The sequence below is a fragment of the Lutra lutra genome, chromosome 3 (assembly GCF_902655055.1).
Source record: "Lutra lutra chromosome 3, mLutLut1.2, whole genome shotgun sequence".
In the NCBI taxonomy this organism is placed as follows: Eukaryota; Metazoa; Chordata; class Mammalia; order Carnivora; family Mustelidae; genus Lutra; species Lutra lutra.
Window position 1 is genome coordinate 17,442,336 of NC_062280.1, and position 20,647 is coordinate 17,462,982.

Below are 20,647 nucleotides of genomic sequence, written 5' to 3' on the forward strand. Positions count from 1 at the left end.
AGCCAGAGTCTGTGACTTCTGGGTCCATTTGCCCGGGTAGGGGGCACAGGGGAAGAGAGTGGTGTGGCTGTGCTCCTGGAGAAATGTCCCAAAGTTGGGTATTCACTGCTTTGCAATGCCGGTCTTCTGTGCCAGAATGCAAGACATTTGAGTGAAAGAGAGAAGCAGAAGGGCCTCTTGGGTGTTTGTGAAGAAAGCAGGCTTCCCACGATGTATCAGCCCACCCAGATTGCCACGAGTCTATCACACGTTTACCTGTATTTCAGTTACAGTGCATCTGGCGTCTGCGAGTGTCTGTAGCCCGAAGCACCAACAGTTCTTATATTTGAGACTGTATTTTTAATTTGTATGATGATTTTTATTTACCCATAGCCTGACTTCTTTTAGACCCAATTTAGTTTCTTTTCAGGCCCAGAGGGGTTGTCAAGCTCCATGACTTGGCAGAGTTGTTTTCAAAATGCGGGTGTGTAATTAGGTCTTTAAGATGAAGGAGTTCCTGCAAGGACTTGTCCCTAGAAGGGAGCAAGATTTGGGGGATCCCAGGAGTTTGAGGTTGAGAGACGTAATCCTGCCCTTGATCCTGTCCCTTCCCCAGACTTCCAGTGCAACGTCCCTCTGGGAATGGAATCTGGCCGGATTGCTAATGAACAGATCAGTGCCTCCTCTACCTACTCTGACGAAAGGTGGACGCCTCAGCAAAGCCGGCTCCATGGCGATGACAATGGCTGGACCCCCAACTTGGATTCCAGCAAGGAGTACCTCCAGGTACGTACCCAGATACCGCACGGTGTGCCGAGTGTGGGTGGACGGCGCGGGTGGTGGCTCGGCTGGAGTGGACGGAGGACACAAGGAAAACACACACAGCCCATACTCGAGAGCTCCCTTCATTCATCCATCCAGACACACGCATGTTCCAGGCACAGAGAGACTCAGCCAGGCACTGTGCTAACTGCTGGGATCAAAGGATGATAAGGCAGACACTGCCACCACCCTTGTGAAGATTACCAGGCTTTGGGGAAGTTGTTTGGCCTGGGCGCTGTTTGCCTCTTCGTATAGCTATCCAAGGAACATTCTATAAACAGTTCCAGATCTTCCTCATTCTTGGCACAGGGAGGCATCAGAGACTTGGTCGGGGGAGGGCTTTTCCTGAGGGCAGACTTGTTGAGTCGCTGGCTGAGCATGGCAGCTTCTCATGATCTTTGCTGTTCGGAGGGAGCCCTGCCAGGAAGGTTTTGCACATAGCGATCAGAAGAACACACGGGAAAATGTCACCACCGGGAATGCAGCTCTGGTTGCCCAGATGCTTTGCACCGTCTTCTCAAACTATTGTTCGCTTTCCTTCTGAGTGAGCCTTGCAGTGTATGCTGAATCCTCCCCCATGAAACCGTAGACCGGTCCTGTTCGCATCCCCCAGGAACAGTGAGCTGCTAGGTCCATGCTAGAGCAATGACTGCTTTTATGACACACACCAGATAGCCTTGTGACCCACTGACAAGTGGTCCTAGCTCTGATGTGACCCGGTGGGCTCCGCTCTGAGAAGGACGTGGCAGAGCAGACAACAGGACAGGGAGAAGTACCCCTTAGAAACTTCCAGGCAGTCCGCAGAGGTTTGAACAGGGCAACCCTAAGGCCATTTGTCACGATCTCTTCTCTGCCTCTCCAAAAAACCTTCTCATCCTGCAGAGCTTCCAGAACGTTCTCCTACATAATCAATGTTCTATTGATTTCACTCCTTATTTTTGGTCCTCAATCATAAGCTTTCTCTTGTTGCCCTCCAGCTGTTTATAGTACACATAGATAGCACGGCCTACCTCTTTTGAATTCACTATTATGCTGAGCACATAGTAAGTACCAATAAATGCTTCCTGAATCAAATTTTACCAGGGAGTGCTGGCTCAATTTGGATCACAGGGGCTGTCATTAAGAAACACTGCGGCTGGCAAAGGAATGACATCCAGCAATTTCCAAATGGGTTTCGTGTTGTGGGAAGAGAGGTGCCTCAGAATGTGGGCCATCTTCCTCACTGAACAAAAGGTCAGGACTTGGTGCATAAGCCTAATTGCTTGGGCAGACTCTGAATGCCCTTTGACCCTTTGGTGACCGAGTGACTAACTACACAATGGAATGAGGGACCGAGGGAAGGCAGGAGAGGCGAGGCAGCCCCGAGCTGAGACATGGCAACCAGAGTGTCCTAAGTGGATTGGATTGGACCGGACTGAGTGGGGTGGAGTGGACCGGATTTAACCATTGTTCCTTTAAATAGCATCTGATTTGACGATGCAGGGAAGGCTGTAGTTCAGTAAGAAGAGGTCACAGTTCTAGATGTTCGAGGATCCCTTTAAGGTAAACTGAATATGGTCGGTTCAGATTTACAAAAAAAAAAGGGGGGGGGGAGAAAAACCATCCAGTTACCATTTCAAAGGGATCCAATGTAGGGCTAAAGAAGTGGAGTCTGACCCTCCAGGCTGGAATTGTGGACTGATACCAATCCCTCTGATTCTGATAGATCACACAGGCACAAGTAGCAAGCTAAGTATGACAGTTTTGTCCTTTGAAGGAATAGCAAGAGGTTGCCCTCCTGTGGGGAGCCATGGGTCCTTTATCCCTCCTCCCCTCTTCCTCAGGTGGACCTGCGCTTTCTGACCATGCTCACAGCCATTGCAACGCAGGGCGCCATTTCCAGGGAGACGCAGAATGGCTACTACGTCAAATCCTACAAGCTGGAAGTCAGCACGAACGGGGAGGACTGGATGGTCTACAGGCATGGCAAAAACCACAAGGTAACCCCATTTCCTCTCCCCAGCCCCCACCCGAAGACATGCTGGGGTGTGCAGGAGCCTGGGGATGAGAGGAGCTGCTAGGTAACCCCACAGAGGGGAGGAGGCCTTGCTTGGTGAGACTCAAGTAATTGACGGAGGCATGGGAGGCGGTGGCCCTGAAAATTTTCTTTCTTATCCTAAAGTAATTGGAAAACACTGTTTCTCTGACAGCCTGGCTGCTGTGGTGTGTCGCACCGCAGAGAGAGAGAGAGTGTGTGTGTGCATGAGCTCGCACAGTGCTCTCTGACTGCAAATGAAGGAGAAAATGTGTCCCCAGTCCGCACCTTCCCATACAGGATTCATTGAGCATTTATGGCCTGAGTCCCTTCCCCATGCTGGGTTAACAATCACAAAACCACATGAAACTGTGGTTCAGGAGTTACCGAGGTCTAGAAATGAAAGGGCACGAATCCTGAGAGGGAATCACAATGTCCCAAAGAAGAAAGAGGACAATAAATGATGAGGAGAAATTCAGTTTGTCGGGGATGGGATCTGAACCGGCCGTCATACTTGGCAGCAAGGCACTGAATTCTCCCAGCTGGTGCCTTCAGTGTCTGTGGCTCCCGGAGGTGTGTCCGCGCGGGTGATGTGGGGCTTTTGTTGTGCACACTGATGGATGTGGGGCGCTCGGCTTTCCGAAGACACGCGGCTTCCTGGCGGCGAGCAGGCCTGCAGCCGGCACCGCCAACCCTGGCTATCAGGGGTGCTCGGCACATGGGGGGCTCATCGGGAATGGCTGGTGGTCTAGCCTGGGCCAGGGGCAAACTCTGTCACATGCTGGCTCCTAGCTCTGGGAGGACAGTGTCCATCCTTCCCCAGATGGAAGCAGGGACAGTCAAAGGGACCCTCCTCTTTCGTGCTCCTGTTCCGCGGGGCCCCTGGCCTGTTGTATCGGGAGTGAGCAAGGTGGGACGCATGTGACCAAACCAAGAGAGGCCAGAGATCCTTTCCAAACACAGGCTTGCCCTCGCTGGTGCGACTGGAAACGTTGGACGGAGAAAAAGCAGAACTGTGGTGTCGACACTGATTTACCCAGGAAGTGTGAGTTTTTAAAGCAGTGTTTTTTTTTTTATTATTATTATTAAAATCGCCATAGTAACATGGCACCATTCATCTGAAAATCACGACTTCTAGATATTACCAGGTATCTCTCTCTCTCACCCACATGCACATACACACAATTTCTTCATTTCACAGATGAAAAGGGAGGTTTTTCGCAATTGAAAGACCTCCACACCTTGACACGGTCAGCCAGGTCTGGCTTCTCGTTGACTTCTTGTGTTTCGGTTACAAATACCACTTGGCAAGGGCAAGGCTGAGTTGGCACTGGCAGTTAGGGGCAAGGGACCGGGTGCTCGTCCCCCTGGCGCTTTCCCATGCCTTCTCTCCCCACCCACCCTTTTCTGTAAGAACTGGTAGAAGCCAGAAAGAACCTCTGCCAGGCGGGCGGGGGCCAGTGCTGAGGAGGGGTGGGCCCTGGGGGAGAAGGAGGCGGCTCACCTGACTGCCTCCCTGCCCAGGCTCAATGACTAAGCAGTGCTGGCCAGAGGGATACTGTAGCATAAGCTGATTTTAAAAGCACGCAGATGGACTGAGATGCTATTTAAAACACTATTTGTAGGAAATCTGCTTTTGGAAATACCTTAGCACTGCACATTTTGACAGAATGCTGTCCTCCCTGGCTTTATCCCTGGTGTTCGTTCTGCGGAGAAGATGTTCCTGAGAATTGAATTTAGCTTGCTGGTCTCCTTTGGAATCATTCTCAACTTTTTCATATTAGATAGATCATTCTTTCTCTCTCTCACCTCCCCTTCTCACCCTCAGCTAGATTTCTCTCCCCAGGTGCCCAGGGGTAATTTCATTTTTGTTTTGTGGTTGTTTGGCTTTTTAGTGATCAGTCCTGCCCACGTGAAAAATACACTGGGGCAGAGGAAAAACCGTTTTCTGTCCCCCGTTAGATATTCATTCTCTGGCTACCTAGAAGGAGGCAGGAGAATGGAAAGCCTGCCAGTTAGGCGTTGCCCCCTCCCCTCGCTCCCCTGCCCCACTGCAGGTGCGTGGGCCATGAGGGAGACCCGCCCCTCCGCCGCTGCGGCGGTGATCTCTGCGGCTCCTTCATTAGCAGATTGCTCTCCCAGATGTCTGTATCTGATGTGCGGATCCCGCACCGCACCGTTCGTGGAGCGTCAGCGCAGCTCTCTGGTCTGTTCGGGTTGAAATAGTTGAGTGAACCGTGCCAAATAGATTTGTCAAGTCTGCTGCAGTTTGATTTGATGCCATGAAGGGGAGGCGGCTGAGGAGGGGAGCTGGGGGCCGGGGAGGGGAGTGGCTTCATCTGCACCGTCTACGCTGACCGCTACCACTGAGCTTCTCTTTGTAGCCACTGGCTGGTGGGCACCGTGCCAAGCTAACTGGTGCTAGGTGGTGGGCTTGAAAGCACAATTCCGACAGCAGGACCTGTGAGCAAAGTAGAGTGGAGGTAGAAGTGGCAGCGGGCTCCGTTCTGCCACGCAGGGGGAGGGTTTGCAGGCGCAGGGTGTGAGGAGGGGATGGTGATGTTTGGGGCAGAGATGTGGGAACTTGATTTCAATTCCCTGGTTACTGTCAACATCAGTGCTATGTACCAAAGACCAGGGAATTGGGGAAATCGGAGAAAAACAAGATTAATGAGTGCTGATGGTGGTGGGGAATGGCTATGCTATTTCCTTGCAATACACGATTTACAATGTGGACCCAGGCTGGGCTGTGGCAAAGCCTGGGCCGAGGTGTGGGGGGTGGGGGGAACAGCTTCCTTCTTGTGACTAGAAAGTGAAGAAAACTAAGGAGCTCTTTTCCAGCTTCCCGCCAGCCTGTGTGCACCCTTGTCTGTCTCTCTCTACCCAGCAGGTCACTGTGAGGTTACCTCTGAAGAAGGCATTTGAGTATCATGGCGGGGGGGGGGGGGGGGCGGATTGCAAGCATCCTCCTGGCAAAACACGGCCCATTTATGCAGACCACATGTACAGCACATCCCCAAACCCTTATCCAATTACACACGCCATAATATGGAACCTATGATTTTCCTATAGGGTGGGCCCTCCTTATGCATATTTATGTCGTAACCACAAGGCAGAGAGCTTGTCCGCCTGATGGAGCCCATATCCAGCCCATGTGCTCCCCTAGATTATACAAATGGCTTCACATATATTTCTTTAGAAACCACAAGCAGAAAACTACTGCTTTTGATTTCACCAGCTACATTAACAACACCCTAAACATAGACATAGTGTTGTAAATACAGTATTAGAAGGTTCACGTATGTGTCTGTAATTATGGGCACAGTTACGTACACACAAGGCATGGGAAGGGCAGAGAGAAAAACGGGAATAGCAGGAGGCTGGAGGCCTTGGCCAGGACCCTGCTCACCTCTAAATGGCTAGTTCTCTGTGTGTGCGCTGGACGGAACGAGGCCAAGAACAAGGTCAGGACCGGGGACAGAGGCCATTGCCCTTCTATGTCGAGGCAAGAGGCCTTGTCTTCATTTCTCCCTTATTTGGTGAAAGTGGGCATCTCATTGTTGACATAGTGCTGGTTACCTTGCTGTTGTTAGTCACAGTGCTGCTGGCTGTTCTGATGTGTTTGGAAGAAATTTGGGCTCAAAGAGAGAGCCTGCAGGGGTGCTAAATATATCTTGATGGCCAGATTGAGGATGGGAGGGTGAGCACAGGGATGAGGTTCAAGAGTTTTCAGAATTAACCTGTAATGAGTGGCAGAAATGTGCTATGTGAGCACATCCCGTTCATGCACTGATGGCTTCCAAGGGATCAGAGAACCTCCAGGTACCACCTCACTGCTTCAGAATGGAACAGAGTTTCAAAGACTGGGGTTGTGGGGCACCTGGGTGGCTCAGTGGGTTAAAGCCTCTGCCTTTGGCTCAGGTCATGATTCCAGGATCCTGGGATCAAGCCCCACAACAGGCTCTCTGATCAGCAGGGAACCTGCTTCCTCCTCTCTCTCTCTCTGCCTGCCTCTCTGCCTACTTGTGATCTCTGACTGTCAAATAAATAAATAAAATCTTTAAAAAAAAAAAATACTGGAGTTGAAGCTCTTAGAGACAGAGTAATTTGCCCCAGGGACATGGGGAACTGTGGAGTCCCAGTGAAAGGCTCCCGGTCACAGGGCTTTGATCTCCAGGAAGATGCTCCCGAATCTGACCCAGGCCTTGTTGTCATCTTGACCCAGAGGGAAACCGGCTTCCTAAATGTTCCGTATAGGGGTCTACAGGTGTACATTCCCCTGGAGAGCCTCCATCGTTGTGGAGATATGAAAGCAAGCAGCGCTCGGGCAGTGTGGCGTAGCGTGCTCGGCTGATCAGTCTGGAGTCTGGGCGACGTCCTAGAATCCTGAGGACACAGAGCTGAGAGAAGTTGCTTTGTGTTTGATTTGGCCACATCACTTCAAAACACATCCACACCCAACTTCAAAATATTCTCTGTCCTATATTTATTTTCTAAATTAAAACAAGTCACTTTGAAAACCATCAGAGATTCTAAGACCCTCTGTGAAATTATCAGAGACTTAGGAGGAAAGAGAGTGGTGTCAGAAAACCAAACCCCCAAGTTAGTCGGCTAACAGAACCATGTGGCATCTATTTTCAGATCTTAGATGATGCATCGTGTGACCCTGGAAATTTCTCCTAATAGCCCCATGCCTCAGTGTTTCCGCCTGCCCGAACGGAATGGTGCCGTAGCTCGGGTTGGCAGGGTACCTTGGGATCTGTAGATGGAAGGCTCTCTGCAGATATAATTAATGTATTAGACCCACAAAGCTCTTCTCGAGCAGAGCAAGTTATCAATTTAAAAAGTAACAAGGCCCCATGGGATATTTATCTGCCTCTTTTAAAATCGTAGGTCTGGAAGGGACCTGATAAGTCCTCCAGACCTCTCCCTGCATCTGATGGGCCCTGCACTTGAGCTGCCTCAGATGAACATTATCCTTCTGGTTTCATTCTTCTGTTAGGGATGCAATTATTCCTCCAATTAATAACTTGGAATTTTCTAAAATATATTTATATTTATATTTATTTTTTACCTCCTGCTGGATGACTCGCTTCCCCTTATCCTTTTCATTGCAGTTTTGTTACGTGTATGTAAGATTTTGACAGGGACTCAAGCTGTCAGCTGGGAATGGGCATCAGACTTCAGAAGTCATGCATCTGATCGCATCGTCAAAGCAGGGTTCTGTGTATTCCAAAAAGGGCCGATGCCCTTTTGAAATTCATATCCCCCCATTTTTCTGCCCCCTCAGTTATAACAGAAGAATCCAGGGCCCTAGGTAATTAAGTTTGTCCCTTATCCATTTGCCATGGGATGAGCTCAGACCTTTAGCCTCTCCACTTAGGAGGCCCAGGGGAAAATGTCATTATACATAAGCTTGGAACCTTTTCTCTATCAGGCTCCCGTGGCTGGCTTCACCCAACTCCCATGGGTGCTGAATTGTCTCTGGGAGCTGAGGCCAGCCTCCATGGCGCTTATGGCCTTGATGCCAAATTCCCAGGGCTTTCCATCTCACAGCTGTGCGCTGCGGCCAGTAGGGCAGAGCAAGTGAGCAGGGGTGTCGAAGGGCACAGTGAACCTGCTTGGGCTGGAAACACCCTCTTTGCCTCACTCCAGCGTCCCTTGAGGAGCAGTGGTGTGAACGCCTCACCTGGTGGAAATATCGCCGTTTCCCTGCTCTGTGATTGGCTGAAATTACGCCAGAAGAGGCATGCAGATGGCAGATGGGCTCAGGCACTTTACTCCCTGTCCCCTTCCACGTGCCCTTTTGCCCACTTCCAAGTTAAAAGTGCCTTCTCAAAAAAATGTGACGATGTCACAAGAGGTTTTCAGTATGGAGAACCCTGCCGACCTGGAGAGAACATCTCCCCACCCCCCCACCCCCGCTTAGAGAAGGACACTGGCCATTCCATTCCATGACTCTGACGACCCATCTCTCCTCCAGCCCCGAATCCCTGCACTTCCCTCTCCTCCCCGCCTCTGCTCTCCTCCCTGGTGCTTTCCTGTCTCCAGTCCCGAAACCCTAATCCTGTTAGTATGCTGTGTTCCAGGGCTTTACGTCTCGATGGGGGTAACATAATCCTGCAGTAAATCTAACGGGACCCACAAGGCACACACAGATGGGATGCGCACATCCCACCCATCTCCACCCCCCACCCCCAGGAAGAAACCGGCCCCCCCCCCCCACCACCCATGACATGCTCCTACTCCTCAGTCTCCTCCCTCATCAGCAGAACCGGTTGATGACAAAAACAGCCCTCAGTAAAGGAACAGGAGACAGGAGGGCATCTTGGTCATAAATGAGCATTTGGTGGTTAGGGAACTTTCCCTGCCCTCCCCCTATCCTCACCCCCCCTTAAATTCTCCCCCGCTCCTGTCTCTCATACATGTATATGTACACATATATATGAGACACATCCCTTCTGACTCTGTTTCTGGCTAAGTTCCCACATCCACTAGTATGAAAGCAGCTTTAAAAAAATTTTTTTATAGTCTTTAAGGAGGAGTTTTTAAGGGAGAAATGTCAGGACCATGATTTACAAAAAAGAAACCAAAAATATCCATTACCTTCACATCGTTTTCCCCGTGTGCAACAGCACCCCTACCCTGCCCCCCACCCCTTGCCTGTTTGGTGCAACAGATTAATTAAACAGGATGGCAACCATTGATTAACACTTTATTTTTATGTGTGGACCCAGTGGCTGGTTTCAGAGAACATGCAAGGGAAGGGGGTGGGGGAGAGAGGACGGGCATTTGGTTCTGCAGTTAGGATGAGTCAGTTCAATTGTTTGTGAGAGACATTTTTATTTTATTTTATTTTATTTTTAAAGATTTTATTTATTTATTTGAAAGACAGAGATCACAAGTAGGCAGAGAAACAGGCAGAGAGAGAGGAGGAAGCAGGCTCACCGCTGAGCAGAGAGCCCGATGCGGGGCTCGATCCCAGGACCCTGGGATCATGACCTGAGCCAAAGGCAGAGGCTTAACCCACTGAGCCACCCAGGTGCCCCTGTGAGAGACATTTTTAAAACCTGCCACTGGTTTCCCCAGCCTCCGGCCTCCGTTCCCGCCACCTCTCTTTTCCGTCTGCTTTATTCTCATCCTCCTTGAGCGTCTGTGCCAAGTAGATTGAAAAGGAGAACTTTGGATGCGATGAAACATTTATTAGCGGAGAGAAATATTTATTTAAAAAAAAAAAAGGGAAAAAGACCGTCTCCTGCACAATTTCTACCTCAGGGCTCCAGCGCTATATCGTCTTTGAAAAATTTCCTGCTTTCTTTGCAGTCCCTGGAGCTGACCACATTCAGATATTTACAGCAAAATAGGAATAAACCGTAGGTCACACCATAGGTAATGAAGAGACTGGCTTGTGCGGCCTGCATACTGAAGCCCTCCTTAGACGGGAGGTGGTGCATGTAATGAGCGCCTGCATCTGTCGGTTGAAGGACTTGCCTGGTGACAGAAGGTTCCAGCAGCTCCCACCATGAGCCCACCCTGTAGCTCCGCATCCAGGAGCTCAAAGACTGTGATGGCCGTGGAGCGTCCACACTATCTTGGGCACCTGGACGCTGACGACGGAGACTACTGGGGTACAGGAGAGGGACTTGGGCCTGGCATCGAGCCCCCTTGCCCAGAGGCCTCTGAGGAAGGCAGTCCAACCCTCAGTGCTAGAGTCACTGCATATTCTTATAAGAAGAGTTAAGGGCAGGGCGGCAGGAACTGGTAGGTTGATGTGACAAGAAATAGGTGGGAAAATAGAGAAAAGATGACCTCGGAACCATCAGGGATGTTTCTGGCTAGATGTTTCCTATTAGATCACATGTATTACCTCCTTTGATTCTACATAGTATTATAGCCCGTTGCTGAGAAGTTCATAGGCGTGGTCAAAGCATGTTGATTTTTTTTTTGTTTTTTCCTTTTCCTGGGTGGGGTGTGTAGATAGTCACCACACTGGGATGTTGGATAGCCGCCAAGTTAATTGGCAGATGTCCCCTCCCTTCCAGAGGTGCAAATCAAAAAATCTTTGAAGTGCTGCTGGTTTCAGATTCTGTCTTTCTGAAAATAAACCAAAGGTCTCAAGAATCAATTGGGAAGTGTTGGATTATGTCCAGAATTCAGCAAGGCACCAAATGGATTGTCCAAACCACTTTGTGCCCTGAACTGCTTCTTAAACTTGGTTTGCAGAGATGCATTTGAAGAAATCTGTGTGTTCAACATAAACACACACACACACACACACACACACACAATCTAATAATTACATCCACCAATGCTTTCCTTACCTCTTAAGAAGGCTAGAGACACATTGAACACACTTTCTGGTTTTCTTTTGGGTGATAAAGCAACCATATTAGCATTTTGCTTTTAAAAATTAGCAAACATGCCTACCATCTGTGACATCTAGCTTTTAAAGCAGATGCTATGATGTGATCATCACGTTTGGTATATGCTTATCAGGGTGTCCCATACGCTGACAACCCACTGAATTTTCTTAGCATCACGGACACCTTCCCGTCAAGTCATGGCCTGAAAATTTGGGGCCCCAAGGTGGGACTTGGGAGTCAGTGGCTTTCAGACCTTGAACCCTCCCCATCGAACAGAGAGACCCATATGTTAGGTATGACATAGCTTCAACTCTAACATCGGTCCTGGGGGCTGTGCAGGCATTGAAGCAAGGAGGGAGGGCTGGTAGACCTTAGTGTCTATCAGCTAACCTCCTATCGACTTCATTTTCCTGAAGGAGAAACCAAGGTATCTAAGGATTATTGATTGGCCTATAGTGATTCAGGGAGTCGGCAGGGAATAGGGAATAAAACCAATTTCCTGGCATCATTTCCCATGCACACAACCCCTTACCTTGCAATGCCTAGACCAGAAGCCAAGAATCCATCTCCGAGAATTTGATCAGAAAACATATGAAAGGTGATTCTGAAACCACAGAAGCATTGAGAAAGTCATAAAGATGTATAATATATGATAGCATTTCCCAGCTATAAATAGGAAGATGCAGGGAGAAAAATAGAGACCTTGTAAATCCATTGGGTCAGGAGAAATAGAAACTGCTTAATATTTCATTAAAAATGGATTTTCATAAATTGCACTTTGGTATCTTTGGGTGAAAGTCAGTTTGTAAGGACTAAGGTGTTGTTATTCATTACTTTTCATTATTAATAATTGGTGCTGTTATTGAGCGAAAACATCAACAAGGTGTATTCTCCTTCTGAGTGGGGCACTCACCGTGCGTCCCGGGCACTCTTTGAAGCGTATTAACACCCACAGCCCTCGTCCACCAAAGCACTTAGGTGTTAAGAGACACTGAACAACTAAAATACCCTTCACAAAATGGGCACTGCTGGGACAGTTCTACTTGGAAACTCTTATGCAGAAAGCCTTAGAATCTGGGGGCCAGAAAGGAGCTGGCAAATCAATTCATTTCATAGAGGAGGAGACTGGGGCCTGGGGGAGGTAGAGACATTTGCCCACACTCATGAGCTCAGCAGCAACAGCCTGTCTCCCCTGGCATGACGTTGGTGGTGTTTGGGGGGGTTTTCCTCCCACTCTGCCACACTCAGAGAAGTGTATAAAGCTGATTATAAAGTGTGTAAAGCTGATTAAATAAACTGATATTCCTTCTGCAAAGGGTCCGGAGAGCAGGGGCAGATCTGAGTGCAAAGTCAAGGGCACACAAGAAACCAAGAAGGAAGCAGGCTCAGAAATCCAGAGGGCAATTTGAGGCCACATTGAACAAGCATTCGTGTGGTTTTGGGCGGGAGTAGGAGCAGAGTGAGCGAAACAGGAGGCAGAATGACACGCCGTGGGAGCAGCCGGGTAGGTGGTCTAAGCAGAAGGGCCGTGTGCCCGCCTCCCTTTCTGACGGGTGTCACTATACACAGAGGTCCAGGGGGCTCACCCAAAGCCTGTGACGACGTGCGTGCCTCTGCAGGAAGACCAGCCCCCGTGCTGGCTGCACGCCCCTGCCCCGGTGCAGCCGCACTCCCAGCCGTGCCAGCCTCCCAAAGGCCGTGCAAAGACATAGTCGTTTCCTTACTGGAGTGGGAGAGCGGGGGCAGGGGAAGGAAAGATTTCTTAGCATTGTCTGCCAAGCCTGAGAAATGAAAGGGTCAGATAAGATAAAATCAGATATTAAGAACACATAAGACGTACTGTGTCTCTAACGGTGCCAGCGTGGTGTGTACGCTGTGGGTTAGCAGCTGTGTTAAAGTTCAAATGCACTCAACGCTCCAGCTATGTATCCACATGCCAAATCCAGCTCCCCTCCCCAGATGAACTCCTTAGCATCTCCTGATGGAGGCCACACACAGTCACCCTCACCGTCCTCAGGGAGCAGGCCTACATGGCCCCCCCACAGCTCACAGCACCCTCCCAAAATAACCAGAGTGCTGCATTTGCTTCTTGCTTGCCAAAACAAAACAAAAAACAAAAGCCTCTGCCTTGTGCTGAATTCTCGGAGAACTGATTAATCTCTTTCCCTTGGATTCGGTGCCTTCATTCCTTTCCTCAGAGCTGCGGAGCTCTTTATAAGCTCCTGGGAAGCCATGGAGTGGGCACGGCCAGACCGGGGTCTCCCTGGGCCCTGTATCCTTCCTTGGCCCGTCCTTCTCCAAGATTAAGATCACAGAGTCTTGGGCCCCTCTCTCCCCCTCTCTCCATCAGCCTTCCCCCAGGTGTCTGACTCTAACCCTCTTTCCTCCTATTTTGCCTGGTCTTTCTTCCCTTGTTTTGTCTTCTGGCCCCTCTTTGTCCTCAGTCACTGTAAAGGAAGGAGCCAAATCAGACCTGGGAGCAGTGGGTGGTCAGGCAGTTCTGGGTCTTGTTCCCTGCAGTTAGCAAGGCAGCAAAGGAAGAAACTCGGCCTTCGGGTGGGATGGGAGGCTCCCTAGTGAGGACAGGAGGCAGCAAGCGGGGCAGGCTCCAGGAACGAGGGGTTTAACCTGAATATGGTGGGTCGGAGAAAACCTGCTTCCTCCTCCCCTTCGCTCCATCTGTCTGAAGCAAGCCACTTCCCCTGATCTGGTTGCAAAAGGTGTGATGTCTCTTACCCTTCACCCCCACCATCAGTCGTGTGCTATTTAAGGGCTCTAACTTTTGACCTCAGCAAGTGGGAAATATGGAAGGTTCAAGGTTGCCAAATGGCAGAGTTCCTGGTTACAGTTCATGGGAAAGAAAGGCCCAGGTCGTTAATTAGCTCTAAGCTTCCGTGCCGCTCATTGCTGTAATTCAGAGCTTTCAAAGTCAGGATTATAAACACACATCCCTGAAGAGTAACCCCACCTCCATTCAACCCAGGCTCAGAGACTTTAAGGACTCCAAGACTCCTAGCCACCAGTATAAATGCTGCAAATTTGTTCCAGGAGTTGAGAGCCAACATAGGAAACCATAATCCTACAGCCTAAAAACATGACAGGGGCTTCGGATCCAAACAGAAATCTCTGAACCTCCGTTTTCTCATCAGCCAAATTTTTCTCATCTCATCAAATAATAATACTTCCCAAGGCATCTTGGTTGTAATTGTGTTTATATGGTGTCTATCTCAGGGGTACTGGAACAGACCAGTTTCCCCATCCTCTGGTCCCAGCCCTGTCCGTGTCCACACACCACACCTGTTCCAGGTATCATAGTGTCTAGTCCGAGTCGACTTGCAGTCTCTTGGTTGTTAGAGCTATGACAGGTATGATTTAGAAGTGCTGCTTGGTTAGTGGGTCTTTCCCTCTGCCCTTAGCCAAGAAAACCAACAGAAACTCACATATACTTGCTCTGGCTACTTTTTTTTTTTTTTTTTTTTTTTTTTAATGGAGAGCACAGGAAAGCATACGGCCCATATGGCAGTTATTGATTTGGGCCATCTGGTCAACTAGGACTTGCTCCTACCATGTTGGCTTGGAAGCTACTCCGAAAAGCCTTTTCTCCCCTAAGAGAGGCACTGGTCAGATGGGGACAGGGATGGATTTCATTACGGGGTGGGACCACAATGAGAGGAAGCCAGGGCAGGATTCTGAGAGACTGTCTGCAACCCTGACCCTCCAACAAAGACCAGAGAGAACCAAGAAAGTGTTGATTGACATAGAGCCCCAAGGAGTAGATGGTGCCCTCCGCCATGCTCTCCCCTGTTTGTGGAGCAGGGAGGCCTCTAAGTAACTAAGAAAACAACCATAAAGCACTTTAAAAACACCCTGCAAATATGCCTATATGCCTACACCGTGAGGGAGGGGCAGAATCAAGTTCAAGCTAGTGAGGTTCACTAGCCCTAAAAGATGGCCATTCAGGGGGCGCCTGGGTGGCTCAGTGGGTTAAGCCTCCGCGTTCGGCTCGGGTCGTGGTCTCGGGGTCCTGGGATCGAGCCCCACATCGGGCTCTCTGCTCGGCAGGGAGCCTGCCTCCTCCTCTCTCTCTCTGCCTGCCTCCCTACCTACTTGTGATCTTTCTCTGTCAAGTGAATAAATAAAATCTTTAAAAAAAAAAAAAAAGACCGTTCTGCTCCATCTTTTAAGGTGCCTTCTTCTGCTTGCTCTCAGCCCAGAGGCAAAGTTTTTCTCTCCTCTAAAAGTTTTTATGAAGACCAGTTATTGTTTTCAAGTAGAACAATGTGAGAAATTACGTTTTTGTTGTTTTTTTTTTTTCCGCATGGTGCTCCTAATAAAACCCCAAACAACAAACACACTGATTAATATAAGCTTGAGGGAAATAAGGCTCAACAGAACTTTTGCAGCCTCTTCAAAGACCGGGTGAGCGGCCACTCTACAGATGGATCTTGACAGCGGTTTCCCATCTGACCCTATAGGTATTCCAAGCCAACAACGACGCATCGGAGGTGGTTCTTAACAAGCTGCACACGCCCCTCCTGACCAGGTTCGTCAGGATCCGGCCCCAGACCTGGCACTCAGGCATCGCCCTGCGGCTGGAGCTCTTTGGCTGCCGGGTCACAGGTGAGGGGGGGCCCCCCGTGAGGCTGCGGAGCTGGTTGTGTCCTGGGCTCGGCTCCCTCTTTTAGCCCAGGAGCGTGATTGCACCCCGTGAGCTTTCCAGAAGGCTCGTTTTCACCTGAGGCTCAGTTCAGCAGCATCTAACGTACCCTGACTCCAGACCTTGTCCTGCTGGATACCACGTATCTGTGCATCTGCCACTCACTCATTGGCTGCACGAGTGTTCTCCGAGGCCTGCTGTGCAACACCCTGAGAATGGAAGTGGACAGGGGAAGTGAACGAGCAGGGGGGTCTCTAGCCACATGAAACTTTGGCTGGTGGGCAGCGTGGATCATAACCAGATTGTGTACTGGATAGTTATTAACTAAGACATGTGTATGAAGGAGAAAGACCAGGTGCCCGGAGAAATGATGGCAGAGGGGACCCCACTAACCATTGATTGGAAGTTTGGGGATGGCCTTTCTGAGGGTGTGATACTTAGGTAAAGCTTAGCCTGATGAAGACAGAGGGGAAAAGCATTTGGAGCAGCAGGAACAGCATAGGCGAAGGACTCAAAGTAGTAAAAAGCTATGAAAACACACATGGAAGCAAAGACCTGATCCCAGAAAAGTGTCCATCCAGTTAGGAAAATAATCATCTGGGAAACAACTCAGGGCTCAGCTGAGCTCCCCTGTGCTTACCGCCCTGAGGCTCAGGGGGGGCCTGGTGTCACCGCAAGGATATGCATGTCCTTGGCTCACAGTGAGATGCTTAGACACTCCAGGCACTCTGCTGTGACCATTTATGTGGTGACTGGGGGAACCCTTGCGACAGCCCCTACGAGGTAAGTTCTGGTGCTAGCCCTCCCTCACACCTGGATACACTGAGGTATGGAGCAGCTGAATCACTTGCCTGATGTCAGACCGGTAGTGAGGGACACAGCAGACATGGACCCAGCTAGCCTGGCCCCCAGGCTGGGCTCATAACCGCAGTGCTTGAAATGCGAAGACGTCAGTTCTGACTTGCACGTGTGGTCGCCGGGTTCTTTCCCAGCTCCCGGCTAAGGGGAGATGGTGGCCGGCAAGCAGGGCGCCAGCCACGAGCCCTTGCGTCTCCCTCCCCTCCACAGATGCACCCTGCTCCAACATGCTGGGGATGCTGTCGGGCCTCATCCCCGACTCCCAGATCTCGGCCTCTTCCACCCGCGAGTACCTGTGGAGCCCCAGCGCCGCCCGCCTGGTCAGCAGCCGCTCGGGTTGGTTCCCCCGGATCCCTCAGGCCCAGCCAGGCGAGGAGTGGCTCCAGGTGGACCTGGGAGTGCCCAAGACGGTGAAGGGCGTCATCATCCAGGGGGCCCGCGGGGGAGACAGCATCACTGCCGTGGAAGCCAGGGCGTTTGTGCGCAAGTTCAAAGTCTCCTACAGCCTGAACGGCAGAGACTGGGAATACATCCAGGACCCCAGGACCCAGCAGCCGAAGGTAGGCCATTCCCTGGAGACTCCCTAACCCTATCCCAAACAGGGCAGCTTAGTTTTGGGATGCTCACTTCCTAACTAGATAGTCGTCACCAGACTCCCTGTGTTCTAATAAGCAAACGTTAACTGAGAGATTACTTTGTTCCACTCTGCTAAACGCCATATTTTAATCCTTCCAACATCTCTGGAAGAAGGCTCCTCTGTCGCTCGCATGTTAGAGATGACAAAACTGAGGCTCGGTGTCACCCCCGGGGTCACAGTGTGTGACTGTGGAGAGCCACGATTCAGTCTGACTCCAGAGCCCAGATACCCACCCACCACCCTGCACTGCCTTTCTGTCAGGTTTGACACCCTTTGCACGCTCTTTCAGGTGACGTTTCCTTGGAATTGGCCAGATGTCCAAAAGGGGATGTCGTTTTTGGAGGCTTCAGTATAGAACCTAGGGGATTATTTCCAAAAACGACTGTTTTTTTGAACGTCACAGTGCTCCTTTGTATTTTCCTAGTCTCGTCTCTGCTTAGACCTTTCCCACCTCTCATACGGAGGCTGGGAGAGGCAGGAGAAACTTTCCATATCAGCAGAGCCTACTCCTCCCACCATTAGGGAGTACGGGTCAGCCCTCAACCCTGGGTATGGAGGAGCCCCCCGCAAGGGGAAAAGATATCATGCCTCTCCAGGTCAATCTCGGCGGGGGAGCCAGGCATTCTGATCCTAACTGCTGAGTTACCCTCATTTTCCTCAGAAGATCAGGCCTCTTTTACCAAGGAAGGGGGAATTTCATGTCTCTGTTTGGTCCCCTTTGCTCAGCAAATGTTTCCGTTCTTAATGCAGAGGCATGGGCAGGGTTGGAGGCTTTGCAATGCTGATGTAAACACCCAGCTCGCACTTTAGGGGCCTGGAAAGGCTCAGGACTTGGTAACTGGAAACCACAGGGGACAGAGCACAAACTGGACCATGGGTTTTCCTGGCAAGAACAGATCCTGGCTCTTCTCGATCATTCTGGGAGCCTGGGAAAGGAGATGATCTTAGCCAGTATCTGGGCCTTCCCTCCCCATAATAGTGCCCCCTTTTGGAATTGTGGGGATCCTGCAAAGTAGGTAGCATCCCTAGGTGCCGCTCAGCCAATCCCTGGCATGTCTCCACACCAACATCGCCCTAAGTCAGTGGCTCCCACATGTGCTCTGGGTTGGGTCCCCCACCTGGCTTGGACCAGGACAGCCACACTGTCCTCAGTTCATGTCCTGGGGCTCGACGTGAGCTTTGTTTTGACCTGGGAGCTGTCAGTCAGCTGGGACTTTCTACATCTAGACTTTCAATCATTATAAGAATTTTTTTTTCTTTTAAGATTTTATTTATTTGAGAGAGAGCATGAGCGGGGTGAGAGGCAGAGGGAAAGGGACGAGCAGACTCCCCGCTTAGCAAAGAGCCTGACATGGAGCTCCGTCTCATGACCTGGGATCATGACCTGAGCTGAAGGCAGACCCTTAACCACCTGAGCCACCCAGGCACACCTACAACAAGAACTTCTAAGACAATAGGCAAAGCAGCCTGAAATTCACTTCTCTTCTTTCCAGCCAAGTCCATTCAGAGACTAAGTCTTTCCCCCAAGTCCACAATCTCCAGTCCCAGGGTAGAAGACAGAACGTAGCAATTGCCTCTTTTTATCTGCTCCCTCTTCTCTGTGTTCCTGGAACCCTAACTATCTTCCAAATGAATCAAAACTTTGGTCTGAGGATGGGGCTCCTATGGGTTGTAATGTCCAGTGAGTCAACTATGAGGCTGCCTTCTGGATGGGTGTGAGGGGCAGGGAGGAGACGGTGAAGGAACGGGAAGAAGGGGAGGAGGGCGGAGGGGGTCCCACAGAAGAGGTTGCTGAGTGGCCCATCTCCCTTGCAGCTGTTTGAAGGCAACATGCACTATGACACCCCTGACATCCGAAGATTCGACCCCGTTCCTGCGCAGTACGTGCGGGTGTACCCCGAGAGGTGGTCTCCGGCAGGGATTGGAATGCGGCTGGAGGTGCTGGGCTGTGACTGGACAGGTAAGGTCTGCTTTCCCACTCCGGGTCCCGCTCACATGGTCGTGTGACCCTGGCTTCCCGGGATGCCCTGGGAGGAGGTCAGACCATGAGGTTGTGGATGGGCAGAGGGGACAGCCCTCCCCGGTGAGGCTCTGTCAGCTCAAAACCCCACCCAGCCCAGGCCCTGCCATGTTCTCCTGCCTCCAACCATGGGCACTATAGCCTCTGAAGGGGGGACAGTTTCTCAAAGGGATGTGCTTTGTCTTTTTTAAAGGATCATTTCAGTTGCCCAACCCCAGTCTCTCAAAAACAAATTATAACCGCACACCACCCACCCCAATTCAATTAGACCCTGACTCTTCAGGCCAGGAGGCTGTGGCTGTTGATTTAGGGAAAAAAAAAAAAAAAAACCCTCATGATAATAAAGTAATCGGTTTATGTCTGAATCTGGCCTCCAGATGTCAGTGGCTAAGAGACTTCATTTTCATTTCGAAGCCACATCTGTAAAAGGCATTTATTTTCTCAGGAGGGACCCTGTTGTAGGGAAGCTGACTGGAGTAGGACTTCTTCCCTCTGCGCAGCGGGAGTCTTGCTCATTCCTTCCCGCCCCCTCCCCGCCAACCTCACCCCTGCCACCTTCAGTGGCCCAGACCCGGGAAGACCTCGAACTCTCCCCTTAAGGCAGCTCAGGCCCCCTACGCAAGCCCACCCTCCCGGTGTCCGGGAAGCTCCCTTTGCTTTGGAGTCGGACCCCACCCTTCCTCCTGACATCTCCTTGGGCAGAGCTGGTACGAGATGTCACCTGGTATTGGCTCCCTGATCTCCAGAAGGAGCTCAGAGGAGCCCCCTGAACCCAGGGCCAGCAGGAGCAGCGGACAAGCCGAGCTGCCCTGCCTCTCAGTCCACCAGGTAGCTCCGTTTTCCCATCTGTGCCGCACCCATCTCCGGCTCCCCCGACAGGGTATCCGGCAGGATAATAAGGCACGTCGGAGAAGCACCCCTTGGCGCCCGGGGAGGAGCCTGCTGCCTGTGTGCTGTCTCCGATGCTCAGGGGAGGAGCCCCGTTGAGGCACGCAGGCTGGAAATCGGGCCCAAATTAGCCTCTCTCACCTTTGGATTGAAGGCAGGCCCAGTGGACATATTTTAGTAGGAAGATTCTTTACTCACCATCACGTGGAGGAAAGGCCAAGTTTCCCTGCAGCCCTGCAGTTTGCTTGCGGGTGCCGAAAACGGTCCCTCCAGCAGTGATACAAGCTGGTTCCGTTTGTGGCCTCTCTGGAAACCAAAGGGTTGGAGCCGCAGGCGACCCAGGAGCTTCTAGGCCGGGGGCTTTCAAACATTTTTGACCATGATCCACAATTTAAAAGAAATTTTTATC

General features: G+C 50.8%; 1 protein-coding gene across 4 annotated transcripts in view; it reads left to right on the forward strand.

Moving 5' to 3' along the window:
• The window catches only part of NRP2 (neuropilin 2), a 115,502-nt gene that overhangs the window by 43,279 nt on the left and 51,576 nt on the right, over positions 1-20,647 (forward strand). For all 4 annotated transcript variants that reach the window (XM_047720842.1, XM_047720844.1, XM_047720845.1 and 1 more), the window contains exons 6-10: positions 596-765; positions 2,625-2,780; positions 15,654-15,798; positions 16,904-17,253; positions 19,146-19,290. In XM_047720842.1, coding sequence (XP_047576798.1) covers positions 596-765; positions 2,625-2,780; positions 15,654-15,798; positions 16,904-17,253; positions 19,146-19,290 — 966 coding nt within the window. The remainder of the gene's footprint in view (positions 1-595; positions 766-2,624; positions 2,781-15,653; positions 15,799-16,903; positions 17,254-19,145; positions 19,291-20,647) is intronic.